This window comes from Carlito syrichta, unplaced genomic scaffold (assembly GCF_000164805.1).
Source record: "Carlito syrichta isolate Samal-C Ts95f unplaced genomic scaffold, Tarsius_syrichta-2.0.1 Scaffold314806, whole genome shotgun sequence".
Taxonomy (NCBI): domain Eukaryota; kingdom Metazoa; phylum Chordata; class Mammalia; order Primates; family Tarsiidae; genus Carlito; species Carlito syrichta.
The window spans coordinates 313,588-335,342 of NW_007258902.1; the positions used below are offsets into that span (position 1 = coordinate 313,588).

The following is a 21,755-nucleotide window of genomic DNA, read 5'->3' on the forward strand; positions in this document are numbered from 1 at the left end:
GCAGCCACTGCACTACAGTCTTGGCGACGGAGTGAGACTCCAACTCAAAAAAAAAAAAAAGAAAGAAAGATGTAAATTCTGCAGCCTTCACAAGGAGACTGATCATTCCCCACTGATTTTTAATTTAAAGCATTTCTATGGGTAGGGAGATTTCACATGATGTTTTACCATGCAAAAGCAGTATGATTATAAATGATTACTTAGCTTTTGTGTGCCTACCAAACCACATTGAGTTAACGTTAATTTGCATTTTCAGTTTGACTCTTGGGACGAGAGGATCAGGTTTTGCTGAAAACACTTACTGTACACTTGCAACTGTCCACGAAAGGAGTTTTTTCCGCGTGAGTTTTCAGCTCTGCACTCATATAAGCCCGCATCGTCCAGCTGCACATTGGGTATTTCCAGCACGGCCTGAGATTTCCGCAGACGTGCCTTATTGGGAATGTAGCCATTGAGTTTCATCCATGTGATCGTTGGAACGGGGCTACAACAGGGAGGAAAAATGCCGTGAATACGCTTCCCGCTCTCAGGGACATCGATTCTGTTATCTGGTAGTTTAAGCACTTAATCGGCTGCGCGCCATAAAATGCAATCACAATTAAGAGCCATGCGCTCTACAGCCTTCGCTTTCCTGGTGGATTGTCTGGTAAGTAGTCGGATTCTGAAAGGATCGTTTCCCTTTCTTGCCTATTTCAGAAAAGCAATTCAGAGACAATGCGTTACACACTTTGACACACGATACCCTATTTTTAAAACATATTCTACTTTTGAAATGACAGGAGTAAGCTGGGTCGTGAATCACATGCGTCGAAAACTTGTTCTGTCCACACCTCTGAAAGTCTTTCTGCAACAACAAATGCAGTTTAGGTGTGCCCTCCCACCTTGACCCTATAAAGCACATATTCACATGTATGATGAGTTCTTTTGGTTATGTTTCTCTAAAAGTGTAAATATTGTAGACTTGTCGTTTTATTGTCAAGATACCATACTCAGTAAATATTGGACTGACCTCTTCTGGTAAATGGCTGCATATGATTCCTTCGTATAGAGGTACCAGATTTAATCCACTGCCCTGTAGTTAAACATTTTGCATAGTTCTGTTTTGTTTCTTTAAAAAAAAATTGTGTTAAAGATGTAGGGTACAATCCAGGGTTGGGTATACATGTGGTCATCATACAGGTAGAGTTTGGGCCTCCCTTTGATCCCCACTTCACCTGGTTTGAAATCAGGTACCCTTATTGATGCTGTGTGCCCCACCCCCTATCCCCTGGCAGTTTCCGGCTACTACCAATCCCGTTCTTATAGTATTATGGTAAATGTTCAGGGGCCGCTTATGAGTGAGAACACGTGGCACTCAGTTCTTTGTTGCTGTGATAGATCACTGAGTATGATAGACTGTAAATCCATCCAATTTGCTGCGAAGTCCCTTCTTTATGGCTGTGTAATGTTCCATCGTGTATGTGTTCTACATTTTCCAAAAAATCCAGTTCAGTTTTGACGGGTAACACAGTTGGTTCCATGTTTTTGCTATTGTAAACGGTGCTGCAATAAACATACATGTGCAGGTATCATTTTTTGTTGAGTGATTTAATTTCCTCCAGGTACAGAAGGGGGATAGGTCAGTTTCCAGTTCTTTGTTTCTTTATTTTAACCAAAAATCAATGCTGTTCTAGACAACTTTGCACATATCTCATGTGCTATTACTTTTATTTTCTCCAGCAGACATTCACAAAGCTGGGATTGATGGATCAGAACGCACGTACATTTTTCATTGTGATAAGTACTGCCTGATTGTTTTTCAAAAATTCAGCACAGTCCCTACACCTATTGGTAATATGCTACTATTTTCCCGTGTTTGCCAGTATTGTATGTGACCAAGCTGCTGAATTTTTGTTAGTATCGAAAATTTTAAAAATGGTATTTTATTACTTACTTAATATTTCCCCAAATCCTAAGAAGGTTGAACATCTTTTCATAATTTTATTGGTCATTTGCCTCTGCATTTCTGTGAATTGTTTGCTTACATTATTCTTCCTGCTTTTTTTTTTTTTTTTTTGCTTATTTGTGTTGTTTAATGTCTTAGAGTTCTTTGTGTAGTAGGGATCATTAAGACTTTGTTTCTCAGAAATATTCTTCCCCAATGCATTGTTAGCTTAGGATAGTGTCTGTGATACAATTTCATTTGCTTATTTGGGAGAAACAAACATGACAACAGTTTCCTTCATGGCTTCTGAATATTTTCCTGTTTAGAAAATTATCTCCAAACCCAAGTTTGTCAGTATTTTCTGTAGCATTTTTTGCAACATTTTTTACGACTTTAAAATGTTCAGATCTCTAATCCATCTAGACTATAATCACGGTTGTTTGGTGTGAGATAGGGGCCACAATGATCATTTCAGTATTGTTAAATAAGTAAAATTCCTTTTCCCACAATATCTGAAATGTTGCTTTTGTCACATAATTTGTTCCCACATCCTTGTATCTGTTCCGTGTTTTTAGGTCTGTCCCACGAATTCATTTAGTACTATCTATATTTAATACACTTTATGCTCCAGACCCAGTCACCCGATTCAGTTTTATTTTTTGCTATGTTATTCCATATCTCTTGATCCAGAAACACAGCTCTCAGTGTTTTCAATCATATCGTTTAAAAACCCGTCCCAAATGCCTCCTCTTCAGAAAGTCCTTATTCAGGTAGCCAGGTAGGATTTTTTAAATTAAGTAACAAAGTTCCTTGTGTATCCGAATTATATTTCTTGTAACAATCTACTGTGGATTATAAATCCTGAATTTGAGATAGTTTTGTATCATTTTTCTTACAGGAGCGATTCGTTGATCACTACTACACACAATACTATGATAACCACTCTTGTATATCTTGGAACTCCTTTGTGACTTGTTCCTTGGGAATAAAATACAAAATCTAAATTTCTGGATTAAGGAGTTGGCAATTTTTGTGGTTTGTTTAGGTATACATATTCAGTATCCAGAAAGGGTAAACCTGGCATTTTAGAACAACTCTCACATCAGTTCGGCGTATCATTATTTTTATGCATACAAGAACTGATTCATAACTTTTTAAATTTGGGATCCTTGCATCTATATTCAAAGGCAAGACTGTATCTTATTGGGGTTGTTTGTGTGTGTGCTTATGTGTGGGTGAGTTCATGGTCAGTTTTCTTATAGATAGCTTTGACAGAAGTGGCATTGTGGTGATGAAGGATCTTTTGGCAAATATACCAGAATGTCCCCATCTCTTATACTCAGTGTCAATTTAAATCGTGGAGAAATTATGGGATTTTTTTTTTTTTTTACTGCTGATAGAACTCTCACAAACAGTTACCTACCTGGGTCGGCCACTCTCAGTGGGCTTAGTTTTTTGACCGTGTTTCCCTTGATTATGTCGTATTTAATTTTCTGCTTGTGTCAACTTTGGTGATCCATGTTTCACTAAAATATCAGCCATTTCATCCATAATTACAATATTTTTGCAGTGAGTTATATAAATAACAATTGTTTAAAGCCTTTGAAAAATCACTTGATTGTATGTAGTCACACATTATAGCAGTTGACTATTGGCTCCACAGCTAGATTTCCTGGATGTAAACACAGCTCTCCAACTATAGCTTACTTACCATCTCATTTATTGAGTTTCCTCAATTGTGAAATATGGTGGAAATATTACTAGCTAGGTCAATAGAAGATCTGAACATCAAATGATTTAAAGCATCTGGCACAGAGTATGTGTCAAAAAATATTTGCTGTGATATAATGATGATCTTTGTATATTCTTCGTAATTTTAATAGCATGTGTATATGTTTTCTGTATTTCCCCCCCACAGAAGTCGCATTATATATATAGGTGAGGAACATGGACCTTTAGGGAAACCTGCTATGTGACCTTAGGACAGTTGCCTAAGTTCTCTGAATTTGGTTTTTCCATCTGTAAACTGAAGCTGTATATTTATCCCTCCAAAATGCAAAAGACTTTAGGGCAGCGGAATTGTTTCTTTTGTTTAGCCGTGTGAACCCAGTGTGGCATATTGTCTGGTATATTGTTAATACTTAATAATTTTTATTAAATAAATAAATGAATGACTCTAATAATATTATTTTGAGGACCGAGATAAGGTTTTATAAATTACTTGGCGAAATGCATGGCAAGTTGTGAGTACCTAATAAATGTCAGATATATTGATTTAGAATTGATAATATGTCAGAGTTTTGTCCATTTTACTGGTCTTTAAGAGGAGCATTTTGAGTCTTTATTGCTATTTTTTGTGTTTTTTTTAACTTTAAAAAAATTTTTATTGTAAAGATGTGGGGTACAATTCAGGGTTAGGTATACAAACATTGATCATGCAGGTACCCCTGTTAATGAAGTATGCCCCTCCCTCCCCTAGCAGTTTCCCTCAACTGCCAATTCACCCCCCCCAACAGTTTCCCATTACTGCCAATCACTTTCTTATAGCATTATAATTGTTCAAGATCATCTTATGAGTGACAACATATGGAACTCTGTTCTTTGTTTCTGAGATAAATCACTGAGTATGATAGACTCCAAATCCATCCAGGTTGCTGCAAAGTCTATATATTTGTCGTTCTTTATCATCCACTTGTTTTTTTTTTTTTCCTTTTTTATAATCGATATTTTTTATTTTGATATTGTGGGGGTACAGTCAAGGGTTAGGTATACAAATATGCTTCATTCAGGCCCCCTTGTTGATAATTGGTGTCTCCCCTTCTCCAGACAGATGTTTACTACCATTAGTCCCATCTCCCCCCCATAGTTTCCCAACACTGTCAGTCATTTTCTTATAGTAGTGCATTGGATGATCAAGGTCCACTATATGAGTGAGAATATGTAGGACTCAGATCTTTGTTTCTGTGAGAGGTCACTTAGTATCATAGACTCTAGTTCCATTTAGGTTGCTGCAAAATTCATGATTTTGTTCTTTTTTATGGCTGCATAGTATTCCATCATGTATATATACCACATTTTTTAAATCCAGTCCTCTTTTGATGGACAGTGTGGTTGGTTCCAGGTTCTTGCTATTGTGAACAATGCTGCAATAAACATTCGTGTGCAGGTATCTTTTTTATAGAGTGATTTGAGTTCTTCAGGGTATATTCCCAGTAGGGGGATTGCGGGGTCATATGTGAGGTTGATATTTAGAGCTTTTAGGAATCGCCACACTGCTTTCCACAGAGGTTGCACTAGTTTATACTCCTACCAACAGTGTAGAAGTGTTCCCTTTTCGCCACACCCTCTCCAGCAGCTGTTATTTTTTGAGTTGTTGATAATTGCCATTCTGACTGGAGTTAGGTGGTATCTCAGTGTGGTTTTGATTTGCATCTCCCTGATGATTAATGAGGTTGAGAATTTCTTCATGTGTCTGTTGGCTGCTCGGATGTCTTCATTTGTGAAGTGTCTGTTCATATCTTTTGCCCACTTTATAATGGGGTTGTTTGTTGTTTTCTTTTCAGCACGTTTGAGTTCCTTTTAGATCCAGGATGTTAAGCCTTTGTCAGACCTGGAGTTGGCAAATACTTTTTCCCAGTCTGTAGGCTGTCTTCCTGCTTTCCCTGGTTTCTTTGGCTTTGCAGAAGCTTGTCAGTTTGATGAGGTCCCACTTGTCTATCTTATCCCTTATGGCCTGTGGGTTTTGAGTTTTGTTCAGGAATTGGATGCCAGTTCCAATTTCCATGAGGATATGTCCTTCATTTTCTAAGATTCTTATGCTTTGAGGTTTTATATTTAGGTCCCTGATTCATTTGGAGTTAATTTTTGTGTATGGGGATAGATAGGGGTTCCGTTTCAGTCTTCTGCATGTGGTCAGCCAGTTTTCCCAGCACCATTTACTGAATAGGTTCTCCTCTCCCCAGTGGTAGGTGGTGGAGGCTTTGTCGAAGATGAGTTGGTTGAGAAATTGAGGTCTTGCCTCTGGGATCTCAATTCTATTCTATTGGTCTATATGCATGTTCCTATACCAATACCAAATTGTTTTGATGATTGTAGCTTTATAGTAAAGTTTGAAGTCTAGTAATGTGATACCACCTGCTTTGTTTTTTTTGCTGAGGATAGTTCTGGCTATTCTTGGTCGTTTGTGTTTCCATATGAATTCCTGTGTTGTTTTTTCTAGGTCTGAGAAGAATGTTGCTGGTAATATGATAGGTATTGCATTGAATCTGTAGATTGCCTTAGGTAAGATGGACATCTTCACAATGTTGATTCTTCCAGTCCATGAGCACGGGATATTTTTCCACTTGTTTGTGTCATCTTTGATTTCTTTGAGCAAAGTTTTTTAGTTTTCATTGTAAAGGTCTTTCATGTCTTTGGTTAGGAAGATGCCAAGGTATTTCATTTTTTTGTGGCTATTTTGAATGGAATTGTGCTTCTTATTTGGGTTTTTGTTTGTTTATTATTGGTATAAAGAAATGCAATTGTCTTTTTGCACATTTATTTTATATCCTGAGATTTTGCCGAAGGCCTTTATCAGTGTAAGGAGGTTTTTGACAGATTCTCTTGGATTTTCAAGGTATACAATCATGTCGTCTGCAAAGAGAGATAATTTGACTTCCTCTTTTCCTATTTGGATACCCCTGATTGCCTTCTCTTCTCTGATCGCTCTAGCCAGGACTTCCAATACTATATTGAACAGGAGAGGTGAGAGTGGGCATCCTTGTCTTGTTCCAGTTTTCAGGGGAAATGGTTCCAATTTTTGTCCATTTAGGAGTATGCTGGCTGTGGGTTTCTCGTAGATGGCTTTTACTACTTTGAGGTATGTTCCCTGTATGCCTAGATATTCAAGGGTTTTTATCAAGAAGGGATGCTGGATTTTATCAAAAACTTTTTCTGCATCTAATGATATAACCATGTGGTTTTTGTTTTGACATCTGTTGATGTATTTAATTACATTTATTGTTTTATGAATGTTGAACCAGCCTTGCGTCCCAGGGGTGAATCCTACTTGGTCATAATGAATGATTTTTGAGATATGTTGTTGAATCCGGTTTGCTAGGATCTTGTTGAGAATTTTAGCGTCTATGTTCATCAAAGATATTGGCCTGTAGTTCTCTTTTTTGTTGGGTCTTTACCTGGCTTGGGTATCAATGTGATGTTAGCTTCCTAAAATGATTTGGGGAGGGTTCCATCTTTCTCAATCGCCTGAAATAGCTTCAGTAGGACTGGAATCAATTCCTCCTTAAATGTCTTGTAGAATTCTGCTGGAAAGCCATCTGGTCCGGAGCTTTTTTTTTGTAGGTAGTTTTCTTATTACATAGTCAATTTCCTTGATTGTTATTGGTCTATTTAGGGTCTCAATTTCTTCTTGTTTCAACCTAGGCTATTTTTTCTGTTTTAATTGATGAGTGTCTATTCTTCAAGTTTAATAATTCCCCTTTCTTGATCAGCACATTTATATTACTCTTTAACTTTTGGAGTTGAGCAATCAATATCAATATTTATGACTAATAATAAAAGCATATAAGACTGTCTTTTCCTTTGGTATCAAGATGTAGCCACATCTGATAAGTGTTGATATGTTGAGAAAGTGACTTATACAAATTCTTCTTCTTGGAACTTACTGAGTCAATGTTTGTTGCCAGATGTAAAATGAATTTTTGTGCAAGTTCCATGTTTATTTTTAAAAGTATATTTTATTTATGCTAAAGATTTAAAAATTAGTGTTTAGATAGTTGTAGATAATACTGTCATTCAAATATTATTTTAGCGTTTTTAATGATTTTAAAACAATCTATAGCCTATGGAATATTTGTACACCAAAAAAAGAAAAATAAAAAATCCACTTGAAGCCAGTCTGCTTGAAGCAGACACTCACTTGCTTAACCAGAATTTCACAGAAAACCATAGTCCTATGTCCCTTCTATTTTTGTCCTAATTGATCGGTCAGACTGAGAGCAATGTGTTCACTTCCCCACTATTCCAATTACTATCAGTATCTTTTCATATTTCAAAAGGTTTTGTTTTATGTTTTGATAAATTTTCTGTCTCAAAATAAGTGTTCATGAAAGTTAATATTATTTTTAAGGTTTTAACCGTCTTTGTCAAAGTAAAATGACCCTCTTTTAAATTTAATAATATTTTTCATTAAACTATCTGTTTTTTGCAAATACTCCATTTACCTCACGCTTCTTCCCTACTTATCCTATTCGTTTTACTTAGTTGTGCCGTGTATCACGTTGTTGTGATCTGATTCCCCCTAAATGGCAAATCGTTAGATTAAATTTTTGACCTACAAACTGGATTTACTAATCTTTGTATTTTGATGGTAGAATCTTACTTTTTAATTTTGTTGCTCTATAAATTCTATTGTTTCTATTCAGTTATCTTGGAATTATCAAACACAGAGGAACATATAACTTTATATTGAATTTTAGTAGCAATAAGCCTTGAAATGAAAATAATCATGGATTAAAAATGATCCAGAAAGGTATGATGATGAATGCAAACATGCAGATTAAAGAGTAAAACAGAAATTAAAAAATAAAAACATAATTGTGGAAACATAAAACTCAATGGCTTGGTCAAATATCAAATTATACATATTTGAAGAGAATATTTTCCAATGTGGTAGACAAGTAACCTTCATATACAGAATGAGACATTGAGAGGCAGGGCTGTAGAAAATACGGACATCAGTTAATACACATGTAATATAAAGCTAGATTGTGTAAGTCCAGCAAAAGATAATAGATAGAAATAAAGACAGAGGGATAGAACAAAGATTAAATAATATCTGAAGAGATAATTTTCCTGAAATCATGATGGACATCAATCTATAGGTAGGAAGCACATTACATACGAAGCATGCCTAACTCACAGAACGCCAATGACACATGTGAGCCAGACAGGGTAGATAGATAGATCATCTACAAAACTACAATGTAATGTTCACTGGCTTTCCAACAGCAACAATGGAAGCAGAAGAAGATGTTGGAATAATAACATCTAATATGCTTACAGAGAGAGCAAAAAAGCTATAAACCCAGACTTTTGTATCTTATCAATCTTTCTCTGAGTGAAAAAAAGATGACTATATCAAATCTACAAAAACCAAACAAGTTTTTCACCAACTAACTATTATTAAAGAATATATACGTACTTTGAGAAGAAAAAGAATGGCCCCAAAAGTAAATCTAAGATCAAAACATTTAATGGCAAGAAAAAATATAAATAATAACAACAGCAACAACAATGCCATAAAGAAACAGAACTAAAATGTAATTAAGATGAAGTATGTAATTGAAAGGAAACGTAATTAGAGTTAATGTGTCCTAAAGTTCTTTTACTCTGAGGAGGAGGACTGTTAAGATATTGATGAGCTTTAGGCTTTATAAGTGCATAATAAAATTAATGGGGAAACCATAAAATAATCAGGACAATAGTCTAATTTTACAAACAAAAGGAGTATATAGCAAAGACTAGAAACTCAGTTATTCCTCAAATTCATTTCTTTTGTCTCCAAGACACACATTTGCTTTTTTTCTATGACTGTTACATTAATGGAACACAGATATATTTACCTTGCTAAGATCCTGAAATTGGAGGATTTATGTTTTCAGACCTGCTAAAATTATCTTACTAACATAGAACTTGGTACATGGAAACAGAAATGGGTTAACTGCCACAACAAGACATTAAATATCTGGAACCGGCAAAACATTCAGGATGAAGGTGGGGAGGAACTGAAACTGAAGACTGAGAAGTTCCCTGCTGTGCAATGTCAAAACATTTGGTCAAACTGTCACCTTCGATAGCTTGGGAAGGGAATCTAGAATGTTTACTAAGCCTAGGGAAGGAATTAGGAAATAGAACATGAAACACGTGTGTTGATTAGTACTAGCTACTTTCATCAAAGTAGTAGAAGAAAAAAATGAGCTCGAGAAAATACGATTGGATTGTTGGGGGGACTCCATGGGAATCAAAAGAAGGACAAATGGTTGACTTTGGTCAGTCTAGCAGAATGATTGTAAAACTGGTCCCAATTCTCCATCACTGTTTATATCCTTTGCTGCATAGCTCTGCAGATCTTACCAACAGACGATGGAGTTTGTTAACCAACGCTGTGAATGTGTCCTGCCTTATGCCTTGCTTTGGCCACCGTCATGTAGCTTTAACACACGCATGCTTCTCTTTAGGACCCTTGCCTTGACCATGAGAACAATCAGGATAATCAACACCTAGAACATCTATGTCACTCCCAAATGTTTCCTCATGTTCCCTTCCAACCACTCACCTGTGTCCCAGACCAGACTTCCACAATTTAGGAATACTTTTGCCTGTTTTAGATTTTTATGTACATTGAGAAATGCATTGTGTAGTATTTTGAGTCTGACTTCTGTCACTCAGCGTAAGATTTATAGGATTGATTCAGGTTGTTGTGCATATCAATAGTTAGTTCCCTTTAACTGCTGAGTAGTATTTCTACATATGGATGGGCCACACTTTGTTAATCCAGAAACCTATTGGCTTTGGATGATTCGTTTCTATTCCGTTTGACTTTGAGTAACACTGCTTTGTATGTACATGTGCAAGATTTTTGTGGACAAACATTTTTATTTCTTTTAGGCATGACTGAGAGTAGAAATTCTGTGTTACGTGGTAAGATTCTGCCAGACTGTTTTCCATAGCAATTGTATAATTTTACACCTCTGCCAACAATACATGAAATTTCCAGTTGTTCAACATCTTTGAAACTACTTAGTATTGTCAGTCTTTTAAATTTTAGCCATTGTTGTAGATATGGAGTGCTACTAAAGTGTGGTTTCAACTTGCATTTTCTGATGACTAGCAACTTGGAGCATTTTTTCACCTTTTTATCGGCCATTTGTATATGTAAATCTTTGGTTCATTTTTATATTGTATTGTGTTTCTTCCCAGAATTGATATGTGAGCGTTGTTTACAAATACAAGATAAAGTCCTTTGTCAAATACATTTTTAAAATGTGTTCTTCCATTCTGAACTTGCCTTTTCATCTTTCCACCAGTGTCTTCTAAAATGCACAAGTTTTAATTTTGATGAGGTCCTTGTAACCCTTTCTTCAGTGCATATTTTTGTTCTATCTTAAATATTTTTTTACTCCAAACTTAAAAGTGAAGATATTTTTCTATGTCGTGTCCCAGAACTTTTATAGTTTTATATTTAGGTCTATGATCCAATTTAAGTTTATTTTCTTTCCATGGTGTGGAATAGGGTTAAAGAATCATTCGCCTTAAAATGGATATTCATGTGTTTTGGTGCTATTTGTTCAAAACATTACCCCATGTAATTACTTTGTGATGAATTAATTGACCTTTTATGTGTGGGTCTATTTCTGAACTCTTTTCTGTTTCATTAACCTGTAAGTCTATCCTTATGCCAACTCCTCATTTACTTGATTACCATTATGTTTAGATTAAGTCTTGAGTGAATTTTAAATTCAAGTGGTATAAATCTATTAGTTTGTTCATCTTATGCTGAGTTGTTTTGGCTATTTCATGTTCTTTGGGTTTTCAAGTAAGTTTCAGAAATAGCTTGATATTTTCTACAAAAATAAAAACATGCTGGGATTTTTGACTGGACTATGCTAAATCCATACATAAATTTGAAAAAAATTGACTTTTAAACACTGAGTCTTGTAATTGATGTACATAGTAGATTTACTCATTTATTTAGATATCCTTTCATTTTTCCCAGAACTGTTATGCAAATTCTCAGTGTACAGATCTTGTACATATTTTGTTTATCTCTAAATATGAATTTTGGTGCTTTTTTGTAAATTTCTGAAGATGAATTTCATATATTTTCATGCTGCCTGAAAGAGCTTTATGCCTTCCTTTCCCATCTCAAAGTCATATTATTATTTTTAATACCTTACTATACTGTCCAAGACTTCCATTAAATGTGGAATGGAAATGGTGGGTAGAGAAAAATAAAGGAGAAACATTTCGGTCTTTTACAATTACCTTATGCTGCTGAACATTGAATTTTTTTTTTCCAGATGCCTTTTTTCTGGCTGATAAAGCTTTCCTTAATACTGTATGTATGAAAGTTTCATCATGTATATTGGATTTTGTTGTATGCTTTTTCTGCATTTATTAAGACAAATGTAAGATTATTTTATTTATTTATGTGACAAATTATATTCATTATTATTTAATCATTAAAATAACTTTGCATTTCTGATATAAACCCTGGTTAGGCATATTATATAATTTCTTCTTCATATGTTTGGTAGGATTCATCAGTGGAACTGTCCAGGCCTGAAGTTTTCTGCAATAGAAAAGTTTTTAATTACAAATTTAATTTCAATAATAGATACAGGACAGTCCAAATTTTCTATTTCTTGTGCCAGTTAAAAAAATCTTGAAGTGGCTTGTTAATTTGGCCTAATTGTAAAGTTAAACGTTATTAATAACTTTGCCTTTCTGTTATTTTAATATTTTAGAAAAAGGATGTAGTATTTTTCCTCCTCCATGCTTCATATTGGTCATTGGAATTTTATTTCTTAATTTTGGTGTGTATCATTTTTACTGATATTTTCTAAAAATGAGATTTGAGCTTTCCTTTTGCTCTGCTGCTTGTTCATACCTAGTTTCGTGTATATCTACTCTTTAATCTTTCCTTCCTTTACTAACTTTGAGTTTAAATTAATTTCATTTTCTATTTGTTTAAGGTGAAAACTTAGATTACTCATTTTTGAATTTTTCTGTTTTAAAAGATACAAATTTACTTCTAAGCACTGATTTAAAGACATCACACACCTTGTGTTTTCATCGCTATTCAGTCCAAAATGTTTTCTAATTTCTTTTGTGATTTCTTTTTGATAATTTGGTTATTTTGATATTTGTTTTGACTTTCCAAATATTTGGCCATTTTTTTCAAGTATACTTTTGTTATTGATATGTAATTTAATTTTGTTACAGAGGACATGCTCTCTAAATTTTCAGTCTTTTATTAAGAGTGAAACTTGTTTGATAACCCAGAATATAATTTATATTGGTGAATCTTCCATTTGCAGATAAGAGTATTCTGCTATTGGTTGTTGCATAGTTGTTTAAATATCAATTAGGTCAAGCTGGTTAATAGTTGTGTTCAAGTCTTCTGTACTTTACTGATTTTCTGTCTTCTTGTTCTTCTTGTAATTGATAAATTACTGGAGAAGAGGGTTGCTTTACTGATTTTCTGTCCTGCTGTTCTTATAATTGATAAATTACTGGAGAAGAGTGTTAACATCTCCAACTATAATTGTGAAATGTCAATTTCTCCTGTAACTACTATAAGCTTTCGGTCCATATACTTGAAATCTCTGTTATTGGGTACATACATATTTTGGATTTGTAATATCTTCTCGAGAAATTAATCTCTTATTATTATAAAATGTCCATCCACAACATTCTTGTGCTGAAGTATACTTTGATATATATGTTTTATCGTTTTATCCTTTTGCTTTCAACATGTATATATTCACATATGCATACTATATATACATATATACACTCATATTTAAAGCAGGTTTCTTGTAGATAGTATATTATAGGAACTTGCTGCTTGGTGCAATCTGACAATATCTTTCTTTGGTGTGGTTTGTGAATTTACATTTAATATAATTACCTGGGACTGTTCTTAGGTCTAGCATTACAATATAGGTTTTTTGTGTTTTTTTTTGAGTTGGAGTCTCACTCTGTCACCCAGACTGGAGTGCAGTGGCCGCTCCCGGCCACTGCAGCCTCGAGCTGCTGGGCTCCGGCGATCCTTCCGCCTCAGCCTTCCAAGTAGCTGGAATTACAGGCATGCGCTACCATGCCCGGCTGATTTTTTGATTTATTGTAGAGATGAGGTCTCGCTACTCAGGCAGGTCTCGAACCCGTGGGCTCAGACAATCCACTCACCTTAGCCTCCCAAAGGTGCGGGATTACAGGTTGAGGCACTGAGCCCGGCTATAATATAGGTTTTTATCTCCATCACATCAGGTCTTTATTTCTTTTTTTGCAGTCTTTGGTTTTATTTTATTTTTTATTAATTTGTTTTCTTTATTATTTCATTTTAGTTCTGTGTTAGTTTACTTACTAAGGCCCTTTGTTCTCTGTGTTGTGTGTTTGATTATTTTAAGGTTTATAACATGTATCTGACAATATTATGCTTCCATCTCCTCCTTCCTACCCTTTGTGTAATTATTATTATGCACATTATCTCTACATACTTTGTAAACTGTCCAACATATTATTTTTTCCTTAAAAAAAGTGAAAATTGAAAAAATTAAGAGCAACAAATATACTTTATATTTATACATCAATTCTTTTTAACACTTTTTGCTCTGTGGAGATTGCAGTTTTTAAAAAATATTACTTTACACTCAACCTAAATAATTTTTGTTAATATTTTTGTACTGTTGTCTACTGCAACAACTTACTGTAGCCAATAAAATAATATTTTATTATTAAAACAATTAAAATATAATAATATTTATAATATTTTAATGAAATAATTTTCATTTTTTTAATAAAATGTATTTATTCCTCACGTTTGAAGAATATTTTCACTGGATAAACAATTCCAGGTGAGTTGAATCTTTTTCTCATTGTTTTTTATTACTTAGGTTATGATGTACCTTGATGTATTTTTCTTTGTGTCTAGTTTGCTTGTATTTTATTGCATTTTTCTTTGTGTTTAGGCTGCTTGTATTTCAATGAGTTCTGAAGATCCATGGGGTTAAATTTTACAATAATGTAGATAACATTTGTCCATTTTTTTTTGTCTACCCCTCTTTTCTAATTAAACGTTCATGCATGTTCTATAACTAACAGTGGTTTCATAAATTTTTTTAGGCACGATTCCATTTTTCTCTCTATATCATGTGTTTTAGAGCTTCTGTTGCTCAGTGCTTAAGCTCATTGATCTTTTCTTCTACAGTGTCTAATCTGCTATAAATCCAATCTCGTAAATTTTTTTCACTTATCAATTTTTTATTCGAAAAGTTACATACTTGAAGATAGTTCTCTCTTTATCCTAATTATGTGGATGTTTTTCTTTAAATGACTGTATTAGTCAGAACTCTCCAGAGAGACAGAACCAATAGATGAGAGATTTCGACATACGTGTATTTATTATGGGAATTGGTTCATGCAATGATGGAGTCTGAGAAGTAGATTATTATGCTGTGTACAAACTTCAGAACCAGAAAAGCTGGTGGGGGGATCCAGTCTGAGACAAAAAGCTTAAGAACTGGGAGAGCTGATGGTGCAACTCAAACCAGGGTTGAAGACCTGGAAAACGGGACTGCTGCTGTAAGTGCCCGAGTCCAAAGGTTTGAGAGACTTTACTTTTGATGATGCCTGGAAGCAGGAGAAGATGGATGTCTCAGCTCCAGAAAAGAATGCCAATTCACTTCTTTTCTGTTTGTTTGTTTGTTTGTTTGTTTAAATTATATCTGGGCACTCCATGGATTAGTTGATGCCCGCTCAGGTTAAGGAGAGCAAACCCTTCTACTCAGTCTACTGATTCAAAGGACAAACTCTTCTGAAAATACACTCACAGACATGCCCAGAAATAATGCTTTGCCAGCTATCTGGGTGTCCCTTATTCCAGTCATGCTGACATCTAAAATTAACCATGATAGTGACTAAACATATTTAAAAGAGTCTTTTAAATTTGTTTTTTGTTTATTCCAGCATCTTTGATATTTCTGGGGGCATTTTTATTGACTGGCTTCTCTCCTGTTTATAGTCTATATATTCTTTTTTGTTTCTGTTCCTTCATATTTCTAGCAATTTTTATTAGAGGCCACCCATTATCAGGTTATTTAATTTTGTTTATTTTCCTCACCCATGGGTAAATTTTGTTCTGGCACATAGCTAATTTACCTGTGGTTCCACTTAATCCTTTGAAGCTTGTTTGTAATTATTTTTAGGGTTCACAGTAGCCTTTATTTTAGGCCTAAATTAGCCATACTCCTAGGGCCTGCTATTTTGTGTGCTCTTTACTAAATGGTCCATGTGTTCAACAAGATTTTATTAGCCTGACTAATTGGAGTTTGAGGTTCTCTCAACTAAAATGTGTGTTCATTATCCTTGTGATTCATTTTAAGAAAATTATTGTATGACACATGGATATATATTAAAATATATTCTTTATTTTTGCTTGATTTTTGAACATTGCTAAGATAGCATTGTACCATATATATAGTCATTTGCTATTTGCTTTTGCTTCTTCATCTTTGTTTTAAAGATTTTTCCATGGCGTTCATGGAAGTTGTAATTTGTTTACGGTATCTAATAAATAATAGTCCAGTGTATATATATTTTTTCTTTTTAGCTCTAGGTATTTTTTTTCTTTTTAGCTCTCTTGTGTTTTCTCCTTCCTCAGTCATTTATCACCTTATGCATGCACAACTTACTATTTGTTCACATACCCAATAAATTCCCAATGCAAATTTCTGGAAGTTGTTCTCTGTGTCACTCCCCTATTCCTGTTACCTGCCCTATACATTTCAGTCACCGCAGCTGTTTGTTTCCCCTTCTCTGACTCTTCAGTTCAGTGAAACCGTTGTGCTCATCTTGGGTTTCTTCTTTCTGGGTCAATTTCTGATAACTGCTTCCTGGCAGAAATCTGGGATGATGGTCAACTTCACCTTGTTTGTTTTCGTTCCCTGAAGGATCACATTCCTGCACTGTCTGTGATCCAATACGTAACTGCAATTGTTCTATATAATTTGTTCAGTTTTTTAGTTGTCTACTGTTGAAGTTCAATGAGGTACAGATTATTCTGTCCATGTTTATTAGTGAAAGTTCAAAGTTGTTTTAACAGGAGAAAAATAAGTCTGGTAACAATGCAAGGTCTATTAGTAGAACAATGGACACATATGGCTTATTTATTTATACATTGGACTATCATTTATTAGAAAAAGTAAACAAATTACAGCTACCATGAACGCCATGGAAAAATCTTAAAAACAAAGACGAAGAAGCAAAAACAAATAGCAAATGACTATATATATGGTACAATGCTATCTTAGCAATGTTCAAAAATCAAGCAAAAATAAATAATATATTTTTAATATATATCCATGTGTCATACAATAATTTTCTTAAAACGAATCACAAGGATAATGAACACACATTTTAGGATGTTGGTTCTTTCTTGGGGGAAAACAGGCAGGTAAGATTGGAGAAGACCACAAAGTGAGTTAAAACGTATTGCTATTGTTGGTACTGGTTCTTAAGTTGATTACTGGACTCATAAGTGCTTTTGTTTTCTATTAATCAAATGTTACAAAAATTGTATGGACTAGAAGTGCTTGATGTCTTCATTTTTCTCACATGTGCTTTCTGAGGTAATAGTCATCTTTTTCCAAATATACATGTTATTGGGTAAATAAATCTTATTTTAATGTATAATTTTTTAATTCATTTTGTCATCAAGTTTTATGATCACTATTTGTTTATATGATGGCATCTCTAGCAGTGCTCTTTTTTTTGAGTTGGAGTCTCACTCTGTCGCCCAGACTGGAGTGCAGTGGCCGCTCCCGACCACCGCAGCCTCGACCTGCTGGGCTCTGGTGATCCTTCCGCCTCAGCCTTCCCAGTAGCTGGAATTACAGGCATGCGCTACCACGCCCGGCTGATTTTTTGATTTATTGTAGAGATGAGGTCTTGCTGCCCAGGTGGGTCTCGAACCTGCAGGCTCAGGCCATCCACTCACCTCAGCCTCCCAAATGCGCAGGATTACGGGCTGAGCCACCGAGCCCGGCTGCAGTGCTCTTTTTAAAAAATTAATAGATGTGGTTTTCAATTCAATCTTAAAGGGCAAATAATTTTTAATCTTTCAAGTTTCTTTCTCTCCACATTTTTCTGCCAGTTATTTAATCTACACATAAATAGTTTAATGCAGGGGAGAAGTCCATTGAAAATAAAGTTTAATTATTTCATATGACAATAATCTCCTCTTGATATTACTTCCTTAAGTCTAGAGTTCTATATTTTTTTCCACAGTAAAAGACTCACTGACCTAGCACTTTTTCATGTTATTTTTTCTATCTATCTCTGTCTTTATATTATTTCTACTTTAGGTAGTGTTTTGTGGACCACTAGGTAGACTTATAGTTGGCCCTTAATTATTTACCTAGGAACCTCAAATCATTGTGGGCACAGTTAAAATTTCTATTGTCTATTTTCCTAAATTCTTAATGTTTTGATTTTCAGGGGGTCTATCCATTGACTTTCTGGCTTCTGCCTGAGTCATGTTAAGCCGCTTTATTTACTTGACTATAATAAAATATTACTTCCTTTGCATCCTCTTATTCAGTCTCCTAGGGAAAGAAATTCAGAATAAATAGAAGAAAATTGTAATATGGAAGACAAGGTTGTGGGTAGGGATTAGTAGATAGAAGGCAGTCAGCACTTTGATGACATAGGAAAAAAGAAGATATGATAAGTAAAAAGAAAAAAAACCCCAAAAAACCAAGAAATTGCTGTAATGAGCAAGATGATATGGGCAAGAGGCGGGGTGAGCAGTCTCATTTTCTTTGCTCCTTCCATAAAAGTTTTCTGAGTCTTCACTGTATGCTAGACCCTTATTAAAAGTGAACATCAATAAAATGAATGCTTTAATGCCTCAATGAAATTATAATTTAATTTGAAAGATTAAAAAAAAAAAAACGGAACCAAAGGTTTCAAATACAGAAGGAGAGGGTGTAAAAAGAGCATAATCAAGAAGATTATTTATATTGAACTTGGAGATGAGGCAGTGGGGGCCAGAGGAAAGGACATGTGAGGTGAGCCTTGAAGGTTGAGGAAAATGTATGCAGGCAGTGAAAACATGTTCTTGTCAGGGAATCCATGTACGTGAATACACAGAAGAATATGAGCTAGCATAACAGATGGGTGGAACTTCACATAGTTTGGTAGATTAAGAATGCATGATGTGTACGGGAAAGTATGGGCAACTTTATGGAAAGGGCACATATCCCCTTAAAAAACAAAAATGTCTCCAAATTGTGAACATTTTAATGCTGTATAATTATATTTTTCTTTCTTGTTTCCTCTAAATCAGTATTCCCAGATTTTTGCCTCCAAGTTATTGGAAGCTTTGGACTATAAAAAATATTATTAAAAAAGCATCAACAAAATGACTAAAAACTTATTTGGCAATATTTCCACACCCACGTTATTACTAAAGGCAATAGCCATCCGGAGCCTGCTGGCAGAACTCATGTTCCACCAGCAGTTTGAATACCCCATACGTACTTATGTTGTCCATGACATTGTGGAAGAAATCATATAACTCTTACTGTTTTCAAGTGACTGATTTGTAATCTCAGATGATTCCTTTTTTGTAGTCATTTGGAATTTAAAAAAAATTATTTGAGGTTCAAGCATGATTTTAATTTCCTTAACAGTTTGAAATTTCCCAAAACAAATTTCTCCATCTTAATAATCTGAAAGTAGAGTTGTTACTCAAAAAAGGATTGATTGTAGCTATACCGGAAGAATGAATGGAGGTGTCGGTTTTGATGGCAGGGCACAGCACAGTTCTGTTTTTCTCCTATTGAGTTCTGTTGGAATTATATCTGTTCAACTACACATTTGATTGTCATGTACAATAAGAAACACAAGGTGAAGATAAAGGAGCTTTTTTTTTTTTAAAGCTAATATTATACTGAGGGTGGCACTATTCATTTGGCTCAAAAAAGTCTCTGCTAATAACAGAAGAAGACTTTATGAAGCCACATTGAAATTCTGACACAAGTTTTTTTGTTTTGTACCATCAAAGTGACAGGATAACAAGTGTCTCCAAATGTAGTTCTTGAAAGTACAGAAAGTGTTGGATGAACTTTGGCCATTGTGGAAATCATTAAAGGTGTTTTTAAAGATCATTTTTATACATATGATGAGGTAATGTGTAGACTATGTCAGGACAGAAGAAATACTTAGCTGTAAAGATTTAATGATTTCAAAGGAAAGTACTCCCCAACTGCAAATCACTATTCACTGACAAATTGTAGGTCTGTCTAATGGAGCATCCTATTTTCCTTGCATATGTCACAAGTGAGATATGAATTTTACATGTGATGTGAAAATACATACAGTTATGGCTCCTTTGTGACTTGCGCAAAAAAGAAGGAAACACTGTATATCTTTGATAGAAACAGAAGAAACAAGCTTTATAACTTTTCTCAAAGAAAGCTCATAAAAAGCCATCATAAAAAAAGCTATTGAGCCAAAGGTTTTTTTTTTTCTTTATGATTCTGTACCTTAAAGAGAAAGAGAAAGAGAAAGAGATAGAGATAGAGATAGAGATAGAGATAGAGAGAGAGAGAAAGAAACGGGCTGGAGGAGGAGAGAGAGAGAGAGGGAGAGAGAGAACAAAACTAGTCCACTAATGTGGGTGATCATTATCATCTACATAAAATGCGACTTTTTTTTGCTTTGTTTTTTATTCATTTTATTTTATTTTTTTACACTTCTTAAAGGTTTTTTAATGTAATGAATGCCAATACACCAAATAATTCTATAAGGATTAGAATTATGATACAATTGAATTCCTATTCTTTTGCCTTGCATTGTTATTTAAATAATTTCTTGGGTCAAAACTGATGTAAGTTAACTAGCTAACATGTTCTCTTTTTATATATAGTGTCAATGTATCTCTCTTTTAAAAAAATTTTTATTATAAAGATACGAGGTACATTTCAGGGTTAGGTATACAAACATTGATCATGCAGGTGCCCTTGTTGCTAAGGTACGCCCCTTCATTCCCTAGCAGTTTCCCTCAACTGCCAACCCTACCCTGCCCAACCGTTTCCCACATTTTTGAAGGTAAACGTCTTCTTTGTAAAAATTTGGAAACTTTCGGAGACAGGGAGTGTGGAGCTTGGGTCCTTCTTGAGAGGAGCGTATATAGCTCTTTCCCTCGGGGCAGGAGACCACTGTCACAGCCTCCAGGTGACTAGACGAATCGACATTTAGAAAGAGGAAATTAACTCCATCTAACCTGAGCGTAAGCGTTAGCTCTGTTTGCTTTCTGAATCTTGAACTCAGAGAGTGTGATTATGTATTCACTCATAGCTTCCCCATGGTGCTAGTTCTGCTTAGAACTAAAGAGACACAGCTCAGAATATGGACCATCACGTTTAAGTATCTCAGACAAAGAATCTAATTTTGGCAAAGAATTGTGGCTGTCTCTGTGAGATTATAGTCCAATATGGCCTTTGTGGTTTTACCATTCATTTTTGAATTTACTAATTTTTCCTTCCATTAACAAAAAAGGTTGTTCAGCAGTGAAACAGTCAATTCGGAGGCTAGCCTACGTCACAAATATCGGCAGCTGAACGCTTTCCTTTGCCACATGTCATTTTTCCCAAGTGCTTAATCTTCCAACCTAGAAGAAACCCCCAAATCCGGCAAAATGGGGGAGTGGCCCCAGAGCATCACATGATGAACCTCCCTGGACAAGTGACAAGACTACATTTGCAGATAGCAGAGAGAAATTTCTGGAACAATGCTATATTCATTCATTCCATCCTTGAACCGCTATATATAAGGTACCTACTATGTGCTAGGCTTTGTAATAGACCTTAAATTCACAATGGGAAGCATGATGGATTTGGAATTCATATAATCAGTTAAGTGATGATTTAGAGGTTGTTCATGATTTAAGGGAAGTAAGGAGATAGGAGTAGCCCATCTCATGTGGTGAGGATCAGGAAATATGTTTTTTCAGACTTGAATAATGGGTAGGAGTTACCCAGGCAAG

General features: G+C 34.9%; 1 protein-coding gene across 1 annotated transcript in view; it reads right to left on the reverse strand.

The window, feature by feature from the left end:
* Nucleotides 1–21,755, reverse strand: part of LOC103274562 (contactin-5) — a 517,374-nt gene that overhangs the window by 280,442 nt on the left and 215,177 nt on the right. Inside the window, exon 7 of the mRNA XM_008072000.1 lies at nt 303–484. Coding sequence (XP_008070191.1) covers nt 303–484 — 182 coding nt within the window. The remainder of the gene's footprint in view (nt 1–302; nt 485–21,755) is intronic.